The following is a 19,535-nucleotide window of genomic DNA, read 5'->3' on the forward strand; positions in this document are numbered from 1 at the left end:
CAGATCTGCAAAAGTTTTAGCCATGCAGGGCTTAGTACAGAAACAAACTTTCCCCACAAAAACACCAAACCAACCCACTCCCCCCCTTACCAGGCATCATGCCTGGAAGTACATTCACATCATCTAATGCTATGTGTCTCTCAGGAGTGAAGAATGTGTTCACATAGTAGTATAACCAGAGACATAGATCCAGTTCCTAATATAGAATCATAGGCAATCACAGCATGTCCCTCCAGGGGAGAGCAGCCCGAGCTAATGTGGGCCTAAGAGGAATAGGTTTGAAGGACATCAGGTAAGGATATTCTACAAACAGGTGAGCAGGAAAACTCCAGCATAATTCCTCCCGGCAACCACATAACCCAGTTTTCTCTAGCGCTCATCGACAGACGTAGTCCTCGGTGATACACCACCTTCGGGTTATGTTACCTCCGCAGGAGCAGGACTAGACAGGAAATTAAAAAGCTCTGGCCACACCCTAGGGGCAGTCCCAGAGGGTATATCCTCTCTCTCTCTGCCTCAGCAAATCAGTTATTTTCTGTCTAGTTAGGAGTAAGGACCTAGATACCTTGCTGGGATCTTAGGTCCTGGCAAGAATTGTTTTCTTAAAGGATTTTTTAGACAGCTTTTTTTCTCCAGTGTTCCTGTGAGATCTTCAAGCAAGAAAGCTGAACTGGGCGACGGGCTGGATGTTGAGATCCGGTGGTCACCCCAGTTCAGCCTACGAGCGCGTGCAGGCCATAGCTCCGCGCTGGGTCGGCCGCGACAAAGTCCCATTAAAAGGACTGAACCCGCGAGTTAAACGTCTCGCTGAAACGCCAAAGACCATGAGTCACGGCGTCCGTATCGGTCGACAGCCCTCCCGCCCCGGTGGAGAGGGGTACTGTCAGGAGTTGGTGCCCGCCTGGTTCCGGTATGGTGAGTAGTATGTTCCCCCTTTTTTCCCTGACGGGTTTTGTGGTGAACGCGGGCCCCTCTCTGTATGGTAAGAAAGAGTTCTTTCTATCCTATAACATGTCACAAATCCTCCTACTTTGAGTGTGATTTTATGTGTGCAAAAAGCCAGGAGGCTTGGTTTGGGAGCTAACAATCTATTGTATACATGTTTTAAAGATGTAATCTGTGGCATTCTGGGAATCTTATGGGTAAGTATAAGCTACCTACCAGTCAGAAGCCATGGACATGTAGACTGCCTTCCAAATCAGATCTCCAGCTATTAGCAGGCCTCCCGAACGGCCATGCGGTCCGCCAGGGCCGGTACCGCCAACCACGCCATATCCCCATGCAGAGAGAGTGTTGTGTGCCTGCAGCACACCGCTAGTCAGCACAGGCCGCCGCCATTTTTTTTGCTGGATCGCACGAGCCGCCATTTTGGCGTAGCCTCGTGTCTCCAGCATGGGGGCGGCCATGTTTGAGGTGATTCTACACCTCGTGGAGCTTGGGGGAGGCGCCGGAAGGCGTGCAGAGGGGCGGAGCCGCCTCCTTTCTTCCTGGGCAGCCAGCCAAAAGACTTCCTGTTTGTCTAAGACAGCGCTGTAAGCTGTTGCAGTTTAACTCTGAACATCAAGTGGTGAGCCTGGGGGTCTATCTCTCTCTCTCTCGATCGATAGGGATCCCTAGCAGGTAACACTAAGGGGTTTTTGTGGCGCTGAGGGTCAAAAAAAAAAAAAAAGTTTTTTCTTTACTTTGAATTATATCATCCAGGAAGTAACTGGAGTTATTATGGACCCTGCCACACATATTCCCCCACCTGTTTCCCTCGAGGGGGCCTCGGGACCCGCCGGTGCACAGAGTATAGAGTCATTTACAGCAATTTTGGAGTCTATGGTGGCTCGGGTGGAGGCGGCCTGTCAGGGACGGGGGTCAAGGAAGCGACCCCCGCCTACCCCTATACTATCTGACACCTCTGACTCTGATTCAGAGATGGTCACTGCAGTTGCAGGTTCCTCTGCAAGGGCTGTTATCCCAGGTAAAGCCACCTCAGACAGTGAGGAGGACGCTTCTTCTCCTGCTATAATTCAGGAAGAAGCATTGGTGGACGCACTAGTTGTGGCAGTGCAAGAAACCTTAAAACTTGAGGCTTTACCGGCAGAGGCAACTGAAACAGAAAGGCCTTTTGGGACTAATAAGCCCATCAAGACGGCGAAGGCTTTTCCTGTACCTAAATGTTTTGGTAATCAGATTAAAGGAGAATGGGAGCATTCTAAGCGTACCTTTACTATTTCCAAGCGTATTGCTAGACGCTATCCGTTTGAGGAATCCATCATTAAGAAATGGACGGTACCACCAGTCGTGGATCCGCCTATTTCCAGGCTGAATAAAGCCACGGTTATTCCAGTGGAGGACACTTCGTCCTTTAAGGATCCGGTGGATCGAAAGATAGAAGCGGAGTCCCGCACTATCTTTTCTCTGATAGGGTCAGCATTTAGACCAGTAATTGTTATTGGTCTAGTTTCCCAGACACTTACGGAATGGGCGAAAATGGTACGCCAAGATCTTAGGGGAAAAGATATTCCCCAGGAGACATCTGATTTGATAGAACAGATCATACAAGGGCTACGGTTTATCTGTGACGCAGCCTTGGACACTACTCCCTTGTTAGGGCATGCATCTAAGTTAGCAGTGATCCTCAGACGTGTGCTGTGGTTAAAATGTCGGTCAGCTGACCTAGGTTCCAAAAAGACTTTGACCAATCTCCCTTTTCAGGGGAATCGTCTATTTGGAGCCAACCTAGATGAAATCATTAAGGATGCCACCGGGGGCAAGAGTACTTTTTTGCCACAGGCTGCAAAAGTTAAGGGACCTCGCAACAAGCGAGGACCTTTCTTTACCGCCCATAAAGGGCGCCCGGCTGGTACTCCCGGGAAAGGCAAGACTCCTCCAGGAGGGTTCAAGAAGGGATGGTCGGACAAGCAGAGGACCAACCCAGCCAAACCCGAAGTAAAGGAGTACACAGCCTGAAGGTGCGCCCCCACCCGATTTCAGGGTGGGGGGACGTTTTCACCGGTATTCAGGACATTAGATCGAGCATCTACCACTACTACCGGTGCGATTCTTCCCTTCCAACATTTAAGTACAGGAAGCGGTAGTTACCGTTCCCTGTATAGATCCTTTCCTTTACCTTTTCCTAAGATTAGTCCCGATACCTCACAGGAATCGGATCTGATTGACCAGATAGGCCAAGTAGCCTCTAGTCGGGTGACTTCGGTCCCTGAGGTTCAACCAGAAAAGATCACCTTTCCTGATAACTATCAGGTATCTGATAAATGTGTGGGAACAGAAAACGACCAGACTTTCTCGGATGGTCGGGGCCAGATAGCTCTAGGGACGCCTGGTTCAGATCCAATCAGCGCCAGTGGTCCTAGAAATTCTAGGCTGGCCTCTTCAAGCCGGCCTGGCCGACTTGGACATGTTAGTCGCAGACGTTCCGTGGGAACTTCGTCTCAGGGAGTGTCTGTAGTCCCTAGGACCTATTTACCTTCGTGCTTTACAGTCGCTGGTTTTAATGGCCTGGCCATTGAGACCCAAGTACTGAAGGACAGAGGTTTGTCTACTTCAGTCATTCCTACCCTTATTAAAGCAAGGAAAGCGACTTCCAGCAAAGTCTATTATCACACATGGAAGACTTACATTGCGTGGTGCGAATCTTTAGGATTTCCTCCACGTACCTATTCGGTGTCTCGAATATTGGCCTTTTTGCAACAAGGGGTTGAGCAGAAGCTAGCCTTGAGCACCATCAAGGGTCAAGTTTCAGCATTAGCAATCTTCTTTCAGAAACCTTTAGCTACCAAATCCTTGGTGCGGAATTTCATCCAGGGGGTGCGGCACCTGGCTCCTCCAGTCCGCGCGCCCTTACCGCCCTGGGATCTTAATTTGGTTTTGTCGGTTCTACAGAAACCTCCCTTTGAAAACATCAGGGAGATTCCCTTGCTTACTTTATCCCAGAAGGTGGTCTTCTTGGTGGCTATTACTTCTGCTCGCAGGGTGTCAGAACTGGCTGCATTATCATGCCAGTCCCCATACCTAGTGATTCATAGGGATAAGGTAGTACTTCATCCTAAGCCATCTTTTCTTCCTAAGGTGGTTTCAGATTTTCATCTGAATGAAGATATTGTACTACCTTCCTTGTGTCCTCAGCCCAAGCATCATCGGGAACATGCGTTGCATTCCTTGGATGTGGTTCGGGCAATCAGGGTATACCTGAAAGCTACGGAATCATTCCGTAAGACGGATTCACTTTTTGTGATCACGGATGGCCCCAGAAAGGGTTTGCCTGCATCTGCCGCGACCATTGCCAAATGGATTAGACAAACGGTGGTACAGGCTTATTCTATTAAGGGTCAGAGTCCTCCGTTCCCTGTTAGGGCGCACTCCACTCGAGCGCTCAGTACTTCCTGGGCCTTTCGCCATCAGGCGTCAGTGGTCCAGGTATGTAAGGCGGCCACTTGGTCGTCGGTACATACCTTTACTAAATTCTATAAAATTGAGGTGACGGCATCGGCGGATGCCTCATTTGGCCGCAAGGTTTTGCAGGCCGCAATTTGAGGAGACCGGTGGTCTACCTCGAGGGTTTTTTTCTGTTTGAAAATTTTTTTGTTAAGTCTCATCATTAAGGATGAGCATTGTAAACCTCTAGTTGGCACCGGTTGGGCCTTCTAGATTGGGATTTGATTTCATTTTCCCACCCCTCATTTGTGATACTGCTCTGGGACGTCCCGAAGGTGGTGTATCACCGAGGACTACGTCTGTCGATGAGCGCTAGAGAAAAATGGATTTTTGTAAAATCTTACCGTAAAATCCTTTTCTCTTAGCTCATCGACAGACGTAGTCCCCGCCCCTCTGTTTTGGAGTTGGGTTGGGTTAAATTCTCTAAGCACTGCTTTTTCACATAACTGATTTGCTGAGGCAGAGAGAGAGAGGATATACCCTCTGGGACTGCCCCTAGGGTGTGGCCAGAGCTTTTTAATTTCCTGTCTAGTCCTGCTCCTGCGGAGGTAACATAACCCGAAGGTGGTGTATCACCGAGGACTACGTCTGTCGATGAGCTAAGAGAAAAGGATTTTACGGTAAGATTTTACAAAAATCCATTTATATCCTAATTGTCACGTTCCTAGAGGTCTTGAGCAACTATTGTAGGGCTATCAAGCCAGATCTGCCAAATCTGCCAAATTTTCTCAAATTGCTTGGGACAACCCCTGCTCAGGTACGTAGCTCTATATAGCGGTCTGGTCATGGCCATCTTGAGTAAGGGCAGAAGATTCATGTAGCATTTAGTTCCTGGAATCCATCTGCCCTTAGTTCAGGCATACCAGCAGGAGCACGGGCTTAGCTGAGAAAACCCCTCATCCCCTACTGAAGACTCCTGGGATCTGACATCATTTGCCTAAGCAAGAAACTAGGAAGTAACTGAAGAAATGTAAAAAAAAGAAGTCTTAAAACAAGTAAATATGATATACTTGCCTATCTATCTACTAATGCTAGCAGTATACGGTTTAAAAACAGTTAACTCAAGTACCACTTGAAGTCCACATATCACAAACAGCTAACACATGATAATCGCATAGGCTATATAGGGTATATTAATATGGCTCCTTACATTATCCTCATGTTACTGATCATCCTGATCCTGTTTGAGATACACAGAGCAGTCATACAATTTCTTTAGCTGATCGTCTGTTACTTTTTCTGAACACATGGGACAGATGTTTTCTGATTCCAGCAATCTGAAGAAAATAAGAGATTATTTACATCATTCATAATTCCTTATCAGAAGATTGTCTCATAGCAATGCTAGTTACACTATCACACCAAAATGTCACAGCCCAAAAAAAAAAAGATTCATGGAAACTTTAAACATTTCTATGAAATTTACATAATTATCAGCACCAAAATGTCCTTTTCCAAACCAAAGTCTGTGTTTCTAAACGTGCTTCATCTTATTGTTTCCATTTTGCATTATTTCACTAATATTAGATCAATAAGGAAAATGGCAAAGTTGAAGTGCAGAATAAAGAAATGGTACCAACCCCCCCACAAAATTAAGATTCCCACCTAGTTCCCTTGCCACCTTTTTATGGTATCAGCAGTGGGAAGTGCTCATTAGCACCTCACTGGTGTATTACAGGGTCTTTTTTTTTTTTTTTTTTTTTCAAAAGATGGGGATTGGTAGGGCTTTTAGTTATAAACACCTGATGCTAGAAGGACTGACTTTTTTTTTTTTGTGGGAGGATAAAAAAAAAAAAAAAGACAAATTGTCAGATTTTGAATAAGGCGAATCCGTTTGCTGTATCTAGTCCAGTCAAACTGACTGAGCAAATGTGCTCCATCAATTTAGGGTCCATTTGCACCCACTCTATGTGTTTGACTCATGCACATATGTCAGCCATTGTTTCAAATGGTGCTATTTTTACAGCTGTGATTGTGCTGACATGTTATAGGGCCTATTGATGACATTTATAAAAACACGTACAGAGATATGAATTCAGCCTAAGACTTTTTATACACAGTCTGATGTTTGAAGTCATTATCTCCGTTTATGTTGGATATTTTGTTTTTAAAGCGGAGCCAAACCAGAATTAAATTGAGTTAGCTGTTTCCCAAAACAGTTACATTCAAGTCATGCCGTAAATGATAACCGTCACAGTTGCTTGTGCTCTCATCCAAATTGGCAAGCCACTAACTGGCTGGTGTTAGAACTGATCACGTGTGCAGCACCATGCAACTGCAGATCAGAGGCTAAAGCCCCGTACACACGTACCGATTGTCGGCCGAACGATCGGCCGTCCTTTGTCCGGTGCAGTCGTGTAGGTTGAAAAGTGCTAAAGACTGCACACAAATTTTGTCAGCCAATAACAACCGACTGCAGAAGTGATGTCATGTGATGGTTAACTTTCCGTGTGTTTTTTCTTCTCTGAGCATGCCCAGTCTTGCTCATCTGCTTTTTGTCGGCCGAAATCTGTACTGACTGGGGAACAATCGGCCGTTCTTTGTTGGCCTACAAAAATTTTATAGCCTGCACACCAGATTTTGTTTGGCCGAAAAGTCGCAGTCGGTTGTCGGAAGCATCATACTAACAAGCCGACAATTGGCCGAATATTTACAGCCGACAATCGGTACGTGTGTACGGGCCTTTAAGCTGGATACACACTATCCAACATTTGTGGTTAAATTTATCTTTTCTATGTAGTGCAAGGGCCTGCCAGATTGCATACAAATTGAAAGTGTTTAGGTTTGACCTCATATTATTTGGTTTTGGTAAGCCTAAAGGAAAAAAAGTCTTCAGAAAATCTTATAGTGTGTATGGCCGATTAAGCCCCATACACACGCACAGATTGTTGGCCGTAAATTGTTGGCCAACGTCCGATCTGCCGATTGTAGGCTTGTTAGTATGATGCTTCCGACAACCAACTGCGAATTTTTGGCAGAAAAAAATCTGGTGTGCATGCTATAAAATTTTTGTTGGCCAACAACAGAACGGCCGCTTATTCGTCAGTCAGTACAGATTTCGGCAGGCAAATCTGATGAGCAAGACTGGGCATGTTTAGAGAAGAAAAAACACACGGAAAGTAAACCAGAACATGACATCACTTCTGAAGTTGGTTTTTGTTGGCCAACAAAAGTCCAGTGCAAGTCTAGAGCACATTTCAACCAACACACACTGGACAAAGGTTGGCCGATCAGTTGGCCAACAATCTGTGCGTGTGTACGGGGCTTTAGATGGCGGATTCCATGGCTGTAAAGGATAGGAGGCTTTAATTCTGCTTTAATGTCTATTAAGAAGTGTTTCTGTAGCAGCTGACATTAGGCATTACCCACAGGTTACTGTCCCACCGACACACAGCTTACTTTTTAAACTCTGAATAAAGGGCTGGAAATTCACAATGAGGGCAGATACACCAGTCATCTTTTACCATGTGTCGGCCCTAAAAATAAAATAAACACATTTGTGAATTTTAAATCATGTACATGGCTTAAAGAAGCTGGAATTTTACTGTCAAACATTAAGTAAAGCAAGTTCTGTACACTGAAATATTTGTATGCATGTTTTTTAAAAGACATCCATCCCCAGCAGCTGAACATCTAGTGTGAATAGCCCTGACTCCATACAACTAGGTAAATGAAATCTGCTAGGAGAGTTGCCTGGCTGTCATGTCCGAGTTGGAGCAAGAATGTCGGGGATGTTCTGACTTCACTGTGAGTCACTAAGTTAGAACAAGCACAATGAGGCTGGGTTCACACATATGCGATGCGGTAACCAGCAGGATTCCTGTGTGGGTTCTCAAATTGCATCTAATTTGCAGGCAGTTTACACTGCTCTCTGCAAACCGCTGCGGGTGTCAATACAACGGTAATGACACCCCCAAATAGGGTCATAGATCGCAGTTCACACCCATGCAATCCAATTCCAGTGCGGACCAAAAAAAAGAGTCCTGTACCATTTTGGTGCGAATGCGATGCAAATTCAGCCATACAAACTATATGGCTGAATTCGCATCGCACAGGACCTCGCATTTAATCTGCACAGCAATGCAGTGCGAATCACATGCAATGTCTGTGTTCGCACCAGTGTGAACCCAGCCTAAATCTTGTCAAACATTAAAAGCATAGAGGCAGGCCTGGTAACTAGCATCTTAATTGGGAGATCACCTAAAGTAGTTGCCAAAATGTTCGATACTGACAGTTTGCAGTTACAAAGCAGGTATCTACTAAAATATGTGTGAACATACCATTAAAGTGCAATTAAACCCTGACATCTAGTTTGCTAAAGCACTATGGGTTAATTTACTAAAACTGGAGAGGGCAAAATCTGATGCAGCCAATCAGCTTCTAACTTCAGCTTGTTCAATTAGGCTTTGACCAAAAAAAAACTGGAAGCTGATTGGTTTCTAGGCAGAGCTGCACCAGATTTTGCACTTTCCAGTTTTAGTATATCAAGCCCAGAGTGTCATACATTTTGGAATATACTGTTATATCTTTGGCCATTCTTTTGTTCCATCTCTGCAGCTGATCTCCTGTACTCACTTTCAGCTGCTTCCTTTGCTCATGCTGGGCTTCTTGATGTTAGTAATGGTGGACCATGTCTGCACAATGAGGATCAATGCAGCCTTCCAGAGTCCCCACCAGAAGCACATACAACAGGATCACAATGCAGTAGAGTAACTGTGTCCAAGCATTGTCACCCCAACAGGAAGTGCCTGAACAAAGACCTTTATGGCAGAGTCACCAGGTATTACTTTAATGAAGGCCTCAGGTTTAAAAAGATTGAAATTTACATTATAATACCTGATAACGATTATACAGCCCCCGGGCCTTTTTCTCCCTAAATCCATAGAAGTCCCTGTGCCTTTTTCCCTACTAATTTCCTTTAGGTCCCTGGGCCTATTTCTCCCTAATTTCCCCCTAAGTCCCACAGCATTTTCTTTTTTTGGTGATGTCTCGGTTCTGCACATTATACCTTTTTACCCTAGGTTCACACGTCTGTGTGTAGCTGCGGGTGCGGGAATCGCAGCGATCCCCACAGTCTCAGTGAAAGCGCACTCAATAGAGAGCATTTGACAGGCAGGGTGGAGGAGGTGTATTGGCTCCTGCTTTAACCCCTTGAACCCTGCACCCATGTGCATTTCACTGATTGTGGAGCATTAGCAGAGCAGCCCTACTCATGTTGAATGGCTTGTGCTTGGCAGGCAACAGGGGGTATAATTCCTGCTGCAATGCAAAGTGCTGCAGCGTGTGTACACCCCCCCCTGCTGCTGCTGCCGCTTAAGGGGGAGCGACAAGGGGTATAATTCCTGCTGCAAAGCGTTGCATCGTCCGTACATGCCAAGCCCTTAGTGTCTGTAGTTTACACCAACATAATACATCAACTTTATTTAGTATAAAAGTTGGTTACATATATTGCCATAAGCTTGGTTTTTTAATTGAAATGTATAATATAAATGCATTTTCTCGTAATCTTTCCCAACGCTATCTTTAATTTTCACACCCCCATATATTTACCCCAAAATATGATTAAGTCTGCTGACTAAAAGATAACATTAGTGTGACTTTTATTGTAGTGAGTGTTTTACTTTGGGAATTTTTTTAGCTTAGTATTAAGGTAACATTAGGTCTGATGATGGCACACAATAGAACAGGGTCTTGATTTGGTCAGTGGAGACGAGATCCAAAACCCACAAGCAGCTGTGCACCTGCAGATTACTTTATTGGTTAAGTATTACTGGCTTTAATCGGCCTATAGCAGTGATCTACTGCTGTGGGGAAAGGCTGGATGGAGCTGCAGAAACTTTGCCAGAGCCCCGCTTAATGACAGAACGGGCCACTTGTGAGGTCACTACGCTTTCTCTCAATGCGGTAACATTGTGTTTACATTCACCTCCACAGCGTACTCCCTATGGAGCGATCTGTAGAAGTATCAGAAGCTGATCTTTCAGGGCTTATTGCTGGACTCCAGCTGTCACTGACAGTCGGTGACTGTTCCAGCGCTATGGACACTAAAGCTGGATACACACTAATCAACTTTTGTTGTCAGATTTACCTTTTCTATGTAGTGCAGGGGCCTGTCAGATTGTATACAAATTGAAAGTGTTTAGGTTTGACCTCATATTATATGGTTTTGGTAAGTCTAAAGGAAAAAGTCTTCAGAAAATCTTATAGTGTGTATGGCCCATAAGGCCACTAAGTCCAGGCGCTATTTAAAATGGTGCTGGGACAAACAGTTGCTGTCCCTGTGTCATTTTAAAACAGCGCCTGGGAATCACATGGTTAACAGGTTCCATGTAGAAATGATTTCAGCATTCTTAACTTAAACTAGTATTTGCAGTATCTGCAAATTGTGCAGTAATATCTTTAATTGCCCAGTGTTTGCAATCTGTAGATTAACATTAATAAACACAGTTCCCTGTGCCAAGAAAACTTTAATCTACATTGCTTATTTGATAGTTTGTTTGCTATACGATTAGCTGATCATCATAACAGGCAATCTTGGTAATATGCAGGTAGGAAAGGCCATTAAAAAAAAATAAAACTTATCAGCCTGCAGATACCATTGCTGCCTGAAGATGGCAGTATGCCTATGAGTATGTGTTTTGTACACACAATGTATTTTTTTTTTCTGCCATTCTCTCTGTCCATTTGTCAGCCTATAATATATAAAAAGTCCAGGACACTTAAAGCGGAAGTCCAACCTAATACCTTAAATTCTCCCCTGCAATCATTAATGTGAGCGGAGTTCAGCCTTATGTGTCAAAATGAAAAAATCCCAGTTTTTCTACCTGTATTTTGCAGTATTCAGTGCTGTCACATGACTTCAACCCCTCTTCCTGCGGAGTCCAAGAGCAGCAAGTGGGTGTGGTTACTTAAAGCTAGTGACATCACTTCCAGGGAGGGGCACTGTTCCTGTGTAGCCAGTGGGTGTATACAGGATGGGAGGAGCTTATCATAGGTTCCCGCCCAGTATTCGCTCATCAGTAAGGATGCATTGTACATCCTAATTCATGAGAAAATGAAGAAATAATCCACGCGGGGGGAGGGAGGGGCACATGTACAGTATAGCTGTGCTGGGCTTTGAATGAAGGCTACCCCATAGGAGAAGGGAGCTGGACGGGGGGGGGGGAGGGAGCTGTCAGTGTAGCTGAAAGTGCTCGGAGGTCTCACTCAAAGTCTACAATGATCATAGTACAGGCAACCACACTAAGTCTACGTTTCCACTAGTGCGACTAATGAATGGCACCCGTTCCCATCTATGCGACTTTGAAAATCAGTGACCTTGAAAAGGTACCTGCTCCACTTTGATGCAACTTTGATCCAGAGGGTGTAAAGTTAGATCAAAGTCACACTCCAAAGTCACACGCTAGCCTAGTGGCTATGTTTCCACTAGTGCTACTCTTAAGTTGTGCGATTTAGAGTGTTACTGAGTGAAGCTTTGTTCCAACATAACACTCTCTGGATCAAAGTCGCATCAAGGTAGTGCAGGCACGTTTTCAAAGTTGCTGATTTTCAAAGTGGCATCGATGGGAAAGGGTACCATTGAAATCAATGGGCTGTGACTTAATGTGTCCAAAGTTGCATAACAAGTCGTACTAGTGGAAACGGAGCCTAAAACGAATTACTCATATGTAATGAGCAATAGAAATGGATCTGTATCCTTCTAAGCTTTTAAAAATGTTCCTTTATACCTTATTTCTTTCATATATTGTGTCGGTCACATGACCCCCCCCCCTCCCTCCCCCTCAGGAGAAGCTGCTGGCCTAAAGGAGGCTATGAAGACAGGAGGAGATCATGGTGAAGGATATGGGGGTGGGGGTGGGCAGGTCTAGGCATACCTGAGTAAGAAAGACCGGTGTAACGTTAAAAAATCATACCCCGTGAAGAAACCATACCCTCGTCACTTCCTGTGTGAAACAGCTGAGCAGCGCAGCAGTGCGCATGCTCAGAGCCCCGGAGACGTAACTGAACAGCAAAGAAGATCACAAGTGCGCATGCTCAGAGGGTAGAAAAAACTCACGGCACTGTGTGAAATGTCATACTTGCGGCGGTATAATTAAAACAGTTCGGCTGCAACATTAAACATCTCTTCTATCCCTGTGACTTCCCTGATCTCCCCTAATAAATATAAAAGCGGCGGCGGGTGTATGAGATGAAAATGACGCCGATCTCGGCTCCGTGATCCGCTTTTATATTTATTAGGCGAGATGAGGGAAGTGACAGGGGAAGGAGCGGAGATGACTGATGTGTCAGAGGAGCTGTTTTAATGTAACGGCGGAAAGTGTAAGTAACGTGAGAAATCCATACCCTCCGTAGCAGCACCGGAAGTGACGAGGGTATGGTTTTCTCACGGGTATGGTTTTTTCACGGAACACCGGCAAACTTTTCAGGAAGTGAAATACAGCTTGGCAAATTCAGATAACAGGAAGAAGCTGATTGTCCAGCTTAGATAAGACTTTCTAAGCTAAACAAGTAGCTAGGTAGAAAATGAATAATATCAAAGATAAAGATATTTAATATACTAATTATAGGAAAAATTTAATTTTTGACTGGAGTTACCCTTTAATAATTCAGTGAACCAAATATATTCCATTTCCTTAAAAACATTTGGTAGCCTAGTCACGGAGTAATCATGTTAACCGCCATGTAAAAACCCTGCTACATTCGGTCTTCAATGATCTCTGGCCTTGAAAGGTGTAAACATAATAATGCTTTATTTTACATTTTAAGGCCCAATGAAGTTAGCTGTACTCACAGTGACTATACAGTATGGCAGGTTATTCTTGCAGCCAGGGCAGAGAAGGTCACACTCTGGAAGTTTGAAGTCACAAAATGGACAAACAGTGCTCTCTTCTTCCACCTCAGAGGTGTCTGGACGCCTAGCAGATAAACAAGTCACTTGTAAATATAAGGGCTGCAAATATAAAAAAACATACATATATCATCGCATTACCTGACCATCGCCTCAATTTTTTTCTTGTATTTGACGTCTATTTTGTTACGATACTCTGGTCGCATCAACATAGCAGCGAAACTGAAGGCAGAGTTCTTCAGACCAGCTCTATGACACTCGATCACTGTAGATGTCAAGATCGGGACTATGTCTATAAGGACAAAGAATGACTGTTATCTCTCCACACCAGGAAATCGGGAAAAAAAGCTCTGATTATCTTTGTTCTAAGGTTAAAATATGGGCTAAATATATATTGTCTGATTACAAAAGGCATGTGTATTATTATTTCATTGCTGGAGTCTTTTGTGTATTTCTTCTTCCAGATTGGTGCAGCAATTCAGCATTATACAACAGAACTGTGCCTCTGCGTAGAAGTTTCCTGTATTAAAGATCAGTAACAACTGTTCTCTCTCCTTGTGCAGAGTGACTGGTCTTGTATCCGTTGCCCTGTAGTGGATGGGCCTTGCTGGGTCCCACCCATAGCTCTGCTCTCTGCACAGAAAATGTGCAGCATAACACCACTACATATACAAGGTAATGTCTAGGTGTGCAGAAGCACTTGGCATACACAAAGTGGATTTAATATCCTTTGTGGCTATTGAAAAATATCTTTCAAATGAAAGGCTTTGTGCCTATAATTCAGCTTCAAAGCTTGTACAACAGCAGAAAGCTGCATGGAGTGCAGAGCTCTTCCAAGCTGCAAGGAGTCCACAGTTCATGCTACTCTATGTCTGGACAGAGGAAATAAAGTTCAATGAACAGAAGAAAGGAATACGATTACAAACAGGGAGCCCAATATCACAAATTTGCTCTCTTGGTACTTACGGGACGGAAATTTACTAATGTTGTTAGCTACACGTATCAGCATTCGGGCTCCTTTCATATGGTCTTGACGTTTAACATGGATCTAAAATATATTTAAAAAGTAAATGGTTATTAAGCTACATAACACAATATTTATTTGTGCGATAACAGCTGGAACCAAGACAGCCTGTCACCACATAAGGTCTAAAAAGTTGTTGAAAACACTTGTCCCTGATATGATATATTAAAAAAACGCAGGTAGCAAGATAGGAAAAATACCAAAAGGGACTATGTGGTGGAACCCTTTGGAGCCATAGAAAACTGAACAGAAAAAAGCTATGTAGCAGGTACATTACTGGCTGCCCAAAATAGTTATGTCAGTGACACATCTATTACATCACTTGTAGTTAATAGGTAAGTTGTTAAGATTTCACATTTTAAAATGCGGAGTTTTAAAAATCAGGTACGGTACATACCAGTGCCTGGGGTCCACTGCTGTCTGCCCACAACTGGTTCTTACTGCTGTGGGTTGCTGTCACTGCCATCTTGGATATGGGAGCCGGCTGTGGTTTCCTGAGGAACCACATGCAACTCTCCACTGCACATGTGCAAGCTGACACAGCACTTTGTGTATGGGCTTACCAAGGATTGCAGAATTGGGAGTGGGTATCAATACAATTCAGTTAAAAAAAATGATAGGTATACCCGCACTATGGTTGTGTGTTAGATACCTGTTAGACGTGTGATTAGGTGAACCAAAAAATATGAAAAATTAGACTAAATTAAATGAACATGTATGGAGCTGCTGCTATAGTGAAAGGTGAAAAAAACCTCATGTGCTAACAACAAAAATGTGAACTTAGCTCTGAAGATTTCAATTCATCTCAGTAGAATAATTCATTAGCACGTGCACTTTATTTGCACTGATGGGCTATATTTTTTGCACTGGCACTTTTTATATATAATTTATTGTATGTGATTTATATGTGAAAGCAGCACAAAGTTTAAATTTTTGTTGTTAATAAAAATCAGTACTTGGTCCCTCCTCCTCAAAAAAAAATGCATAACACGCAAAGTCCTGTTTTAAAAGCAAACAATTCATTTAAGTTTATGCCCAAAATAAATATCTAAAAAAAATCTCAGAAAGGACATGTTAATGCCCAGAGACACTCATCAGATTCAAATATTCTCCCAAAATTGAAATCTAAAAGGTCTGAACTTGGTTGTAGACATCGCAGATACATTTACTTGTGTATTCCTAATGAGAGCTGGTATTTCATTTTCAATAATATATAAAACAATACCTTAACCAGGATATAGCTATGAAGAATCATTAAATTTGTAGCCATTTCTGCTGGAATCTTAATTTTCTGTGTTTTCAGTTCCATATACATGCTAAAGAGAACGTCATGTGCAGTCCGATAATTACCTTTTAATGTGGAAAAGAACAATAATAAGTAGCAACTTCATAAAGTTAGACATATGTTTAATATGTGAATGGACTTATTACAGCTGTTGGTTTAGGCCCCTTTCACAATTGTCCTGCGATTTGGGACTGCAAAGTCGCATGACAAGTCGTTCTCCATGATTTCCAATGAGTACCGTTCATATCTGTTCGACTTCAATTCACAACGATTTCAAAGTAGTCCCTGCACTACTTTTGGCCGTTTTGAATGCGTTTTGAGGTCCAAAGACATAGGCATTGCTTCAAGTCCAGTCAAAATTGCGGCAAAATCACGGCAAAATTGCGTGACTTTAAGTCGCACAAGTGTGAAAGGGGCATTAAAGAGTACTAACACTACCACTTGCACTGCTGCCTTTCGTGAAGTACTACAAACACATCTGAATCTGGTGCCTTTGCATCTATCAGTAATGTCCAACAAACAGCTCGCAGGAAGCAGGGTGGCAAGCGTTGCACGCTCTCTGCTTTCCAGCACTAATATAAAGACTATAGTCTGCCCACAGTACAGTTAAATTCCTGGCCTCAGGGAGAGACAGCAACATGGGAACGTGATCAGGTATGCGATCACCAATACCGGAGGTTAAATTGTTTTGAGGAGCTGTCATTGATCAAGGGTGGGGGTGTTGGGGAGCTGTTACAGATCACCAGTGGAGTGGTTGAGGATCAATAATGTGGTGGTGGAGGTTAATAGTACAGATACCAATGCTGGGGGATATTTTTGCAGTCACTGACACCAATGCAGGGGATTATTCATGCGGTCTTTTACACCAATGCTGGGGCTTATTTTTGAGGTCTCTGACACCAGTTCTAGGGGGTTATTATTGCGGCCACTGACACCAATTCTGAGGGTTATTATTGCAATGTCTGACACCAATGAAGGGGTTTGGTAATGCAGCCACTGACACCAATGCTGGGGTTTGGTAATGCAGCCACTGACACCAATGCTAAGGGTTATTATTTTCGTCGCTGACACCAATGCTGGGGGTTATTTTTGCTATCTCTGACATCAATGCTGCAGGTTATCGCATTCATGGACACCAACACTGGGGGGGGGGTTTGGATGGAAGACATTGACACAAATGATGGGGGTTGTTTTAATCCTACTTCCAACATTGTGCATTGCGATATGCTGCAAAAAATAAAAATCAAGAAATATCAAAGAGACACCAAAAATTATAAAGGAAGGAAAAGTATATGTGGCAGGCGGACCAGGAGGTTTTAGCATCAAAAGAATCATCTGGAGACAGGGATCAGATACCCCAGGATATAAGGGAACAAATTGTAAGAAGTTTTAACATTAGCCACCAGGGCTGAGAGAAGAATAAAAAGGAAGAAAAGGAGAACCATCAGGACACTCCAGGGAATAGAAATAGACCCAATCAGAACAGAGTGAAATACAGGCATGCTCCATTTGGAGGAAATGACACCCATTCCCCCTATGGAATCCCGACACACAATAGGTACTCATCATTAAGAGATAGATCTCCGGGATACTACCCGCAGGGCTACTATAGGGGTAGCACAGGACCCTATAGAGCAGGGATCTCCAAACTACGGCCCTCCAGCTGTTGTGGAACTACACATCCCATGAGGCAATGTAAAACTCTGACATTCACAGACATGACTAGGCACGATGGGAATTGTAGTTCCTGAACAACTGGAGGGCCATAGTTTGGAGACCCCTGCTATAGAGGGACAATCCCATTACCGGCCCTCTCCACCCCCAGTAATAGAACAGGGTATGTATAGAGAATACCCACACACCCCATATAGACATCATAGGGTAAGAGCTAGGGGTAACTACAGGGGAAACTTCTCAACCAGAGTATATCACCAGCAATACCCACAATAGGGAGAATGGAGAAACTACCCCCAACAACAAGGGGAATGGAGAGGATGGAACGAACCTTACAGACCCCATACCTAGTAGAGAACGATACAAAAGGGAAGAAAGAGAGAGTGTACAGGAGGCAGGAAGAAAAAGGGAAGGGTAGATACAGGAATTTTTAACTGGGCTGATGCACAGTTTTCAGAAAACGAGTTAGAACTTCTACAAGAAGGATTAAAATATGCACCTGCTAAGTTTTTAGACACATTTGAAGTATTTGTTGACATTGAAAAATTTGCCAGAAAATTAAAACTTAAGAAGTTTTTTTCGATAAACCAAACATAGTGGCATGAAAAACAAGTCAGTTTGTAACCCCAAATATAACACCTATCAATATATAGACGTTTTTCAAACTATGGTACAACAAGAAATAAAATAAATTATGTTTAACAAAAAAGGAAATACAACTAGAGTGTGGGAAGCAATAAAGGAACTAGAAAATAAAAAGGAAATAGTAATTAGGCCGGCAGACAAGGGGGGAGAATTAGTTATATTAAAGAAAGAGGACTATGAGAAGGAAATGCAGAGAATCCTGTGTGATAAAATCATATACAAAAAATTAAAGGGGAATCCTACTAAAAAATTGAAGAAAAAATTAGAATAGATCAAAAAAGGAACAAAACTGGGAGTTCTAGACAAAAAGGAAGCACGTTATTTGAATTTAAAAGCGCCCAAAATACCAGTGATATATCAAGTGCCCAAATTACATAAAAAATAAACAACAACCCCTAGGAAGGCCCATTATTAGTGGCATTAATTATCTTTTTGCACGGGTAGGGGAATATCTGGATGTTTACTTCCAGCCACTAGCAAGCAATGGAAGGTCCTTTTTAAAGGATAGTAAGAACGTTATTAAATCTTTGCAACATTGAGATAGGTGACTCCATGGTACTAGCCACTGCAGATGTGAAGTCATTATATACTAATATAAAACAAGAAGGCACATTAAAAGCAGTAAGATGGGCACTAGAAGGACAAACTGATCTAAAACAGATCCAAATAGAGTTTTTTTTGCAGGGTTTAGAGATGGCTATGGCAAATAACAATTTCTTGTACAATAATGAGTATTATAATCAAATCAAAGGAGTAACGATGGGAGTCAGATATGCTCCCAATGTCGCCAATATATTTCTCCATCAATGGGAGGAAGAAGAAATTTTTCCAAAATATATATCGCACAATTGAAGTACTATCGAAGATTTATTGATTAGGTCATGCTAGTTTGGTTGTTTGGAATGGATTGGAGGAAGATTTGAGTAACTTTCCCCAATATCTCAATAACAAGGTATATGACATTAGGCTGACGGGGAGTTGGCATAAAGAGAAAATTAAATTTTTGGACCTAGAGGTATACAAAAATAAGAAAAAACTGGGCACAATAACATTTTTTTAAGTGTGGATAGAAATGGTTATATATCCACGAGAAGTTGCCATCATCCCACATGGACAAAAGCTATACAGTCTATAGAGACAGTTCCCCCTTTATAAAAAGGAATTGCAATAAGGAAATATAAACATATACAGTAAACCCCCGCTCCATCGCGGTTCAGTTTTTGCGGTCCCGGTATATTGCGTTTTTTTCTGTAATGTTATTTTACTATATAATTCATTAAAAATTAATTAATTTTTGTGTTTTCCATAGCTCTTGCTATGTCTCTCAGTATCTTTTGTGTGTTTAAATGAGTTTCTATTGCTTTAAAAGTGTGTTTAAAGACCTTAAAATGCTTTTAAAAGTACAGTGACAGTAAAAAAAACATGCCTACAAGATATTTTAATAGGATTTTTCTATTTTGCGGATTTTCACTTTTCGCGGCTGGGTCCGGAACGTAACCCCCGCAATGGAGGGGGGTTTACTGTAGATCTAAACTGCTTTATCAACGATTTCTAAACATCGGGAATATTGAAAGTATGTTTAATAAGTATCTCGTGTTTAGTATGGTAGTCCCACA

The 19,535-nt window shown here is 42.9% G+C and overlaps 1 protein-coding gene across 1 annotated transcript in view; it reads right to left on the reverse strand.

The window, feature by feature from the left end:
* Positions 1-19,535, reverse strand: part of WDR19 (WD repeat domain 19) — an 87,991-nt gene that overhangs the window by 2,299 nt on the left and 66,157 nt on the right. The window contains exons 31-36 of the mRNA XM_082243513.1: positions 15,541-15,665; positions 14,258-14,339; positions 13,433-13,583; positions 13,235-13,358; positions 7,843-7,919; positions 5,594-5,720 (exon numbers count right to left, since the gene is read on the reverse strand). Coding sequence (XP_082099639.1) covers positions 5,606-5,720; positions 7,843-7,919; positions 13,235-13,358; positions 13,433-13,583; positions 14,258-14,339; positions 15,541-15,665 — 674 coding nt within the window. The 3' untranslated portion in view covers positions 5,594-5,605. The remainder of the gene's footprint in view (positions 1-5,593; positions 5,721-7,842; positions 7,920-13,234; positions 13,359-13,432; positions 13,584-14,257; positions 14,340-15,540; positions 15,666-19,535) is intronic.

Source organism: Pelophylax lessonae (genome assembly GCF_965119305.1).
Source record: "Pelophylax lessonae genome assembly, chromosome: 1".
NCBI lineage: Eukaryota > Metazoa > Chordata > Amphibia > Anura > Ranidae > Pelophylax > Pelophylax lessonae.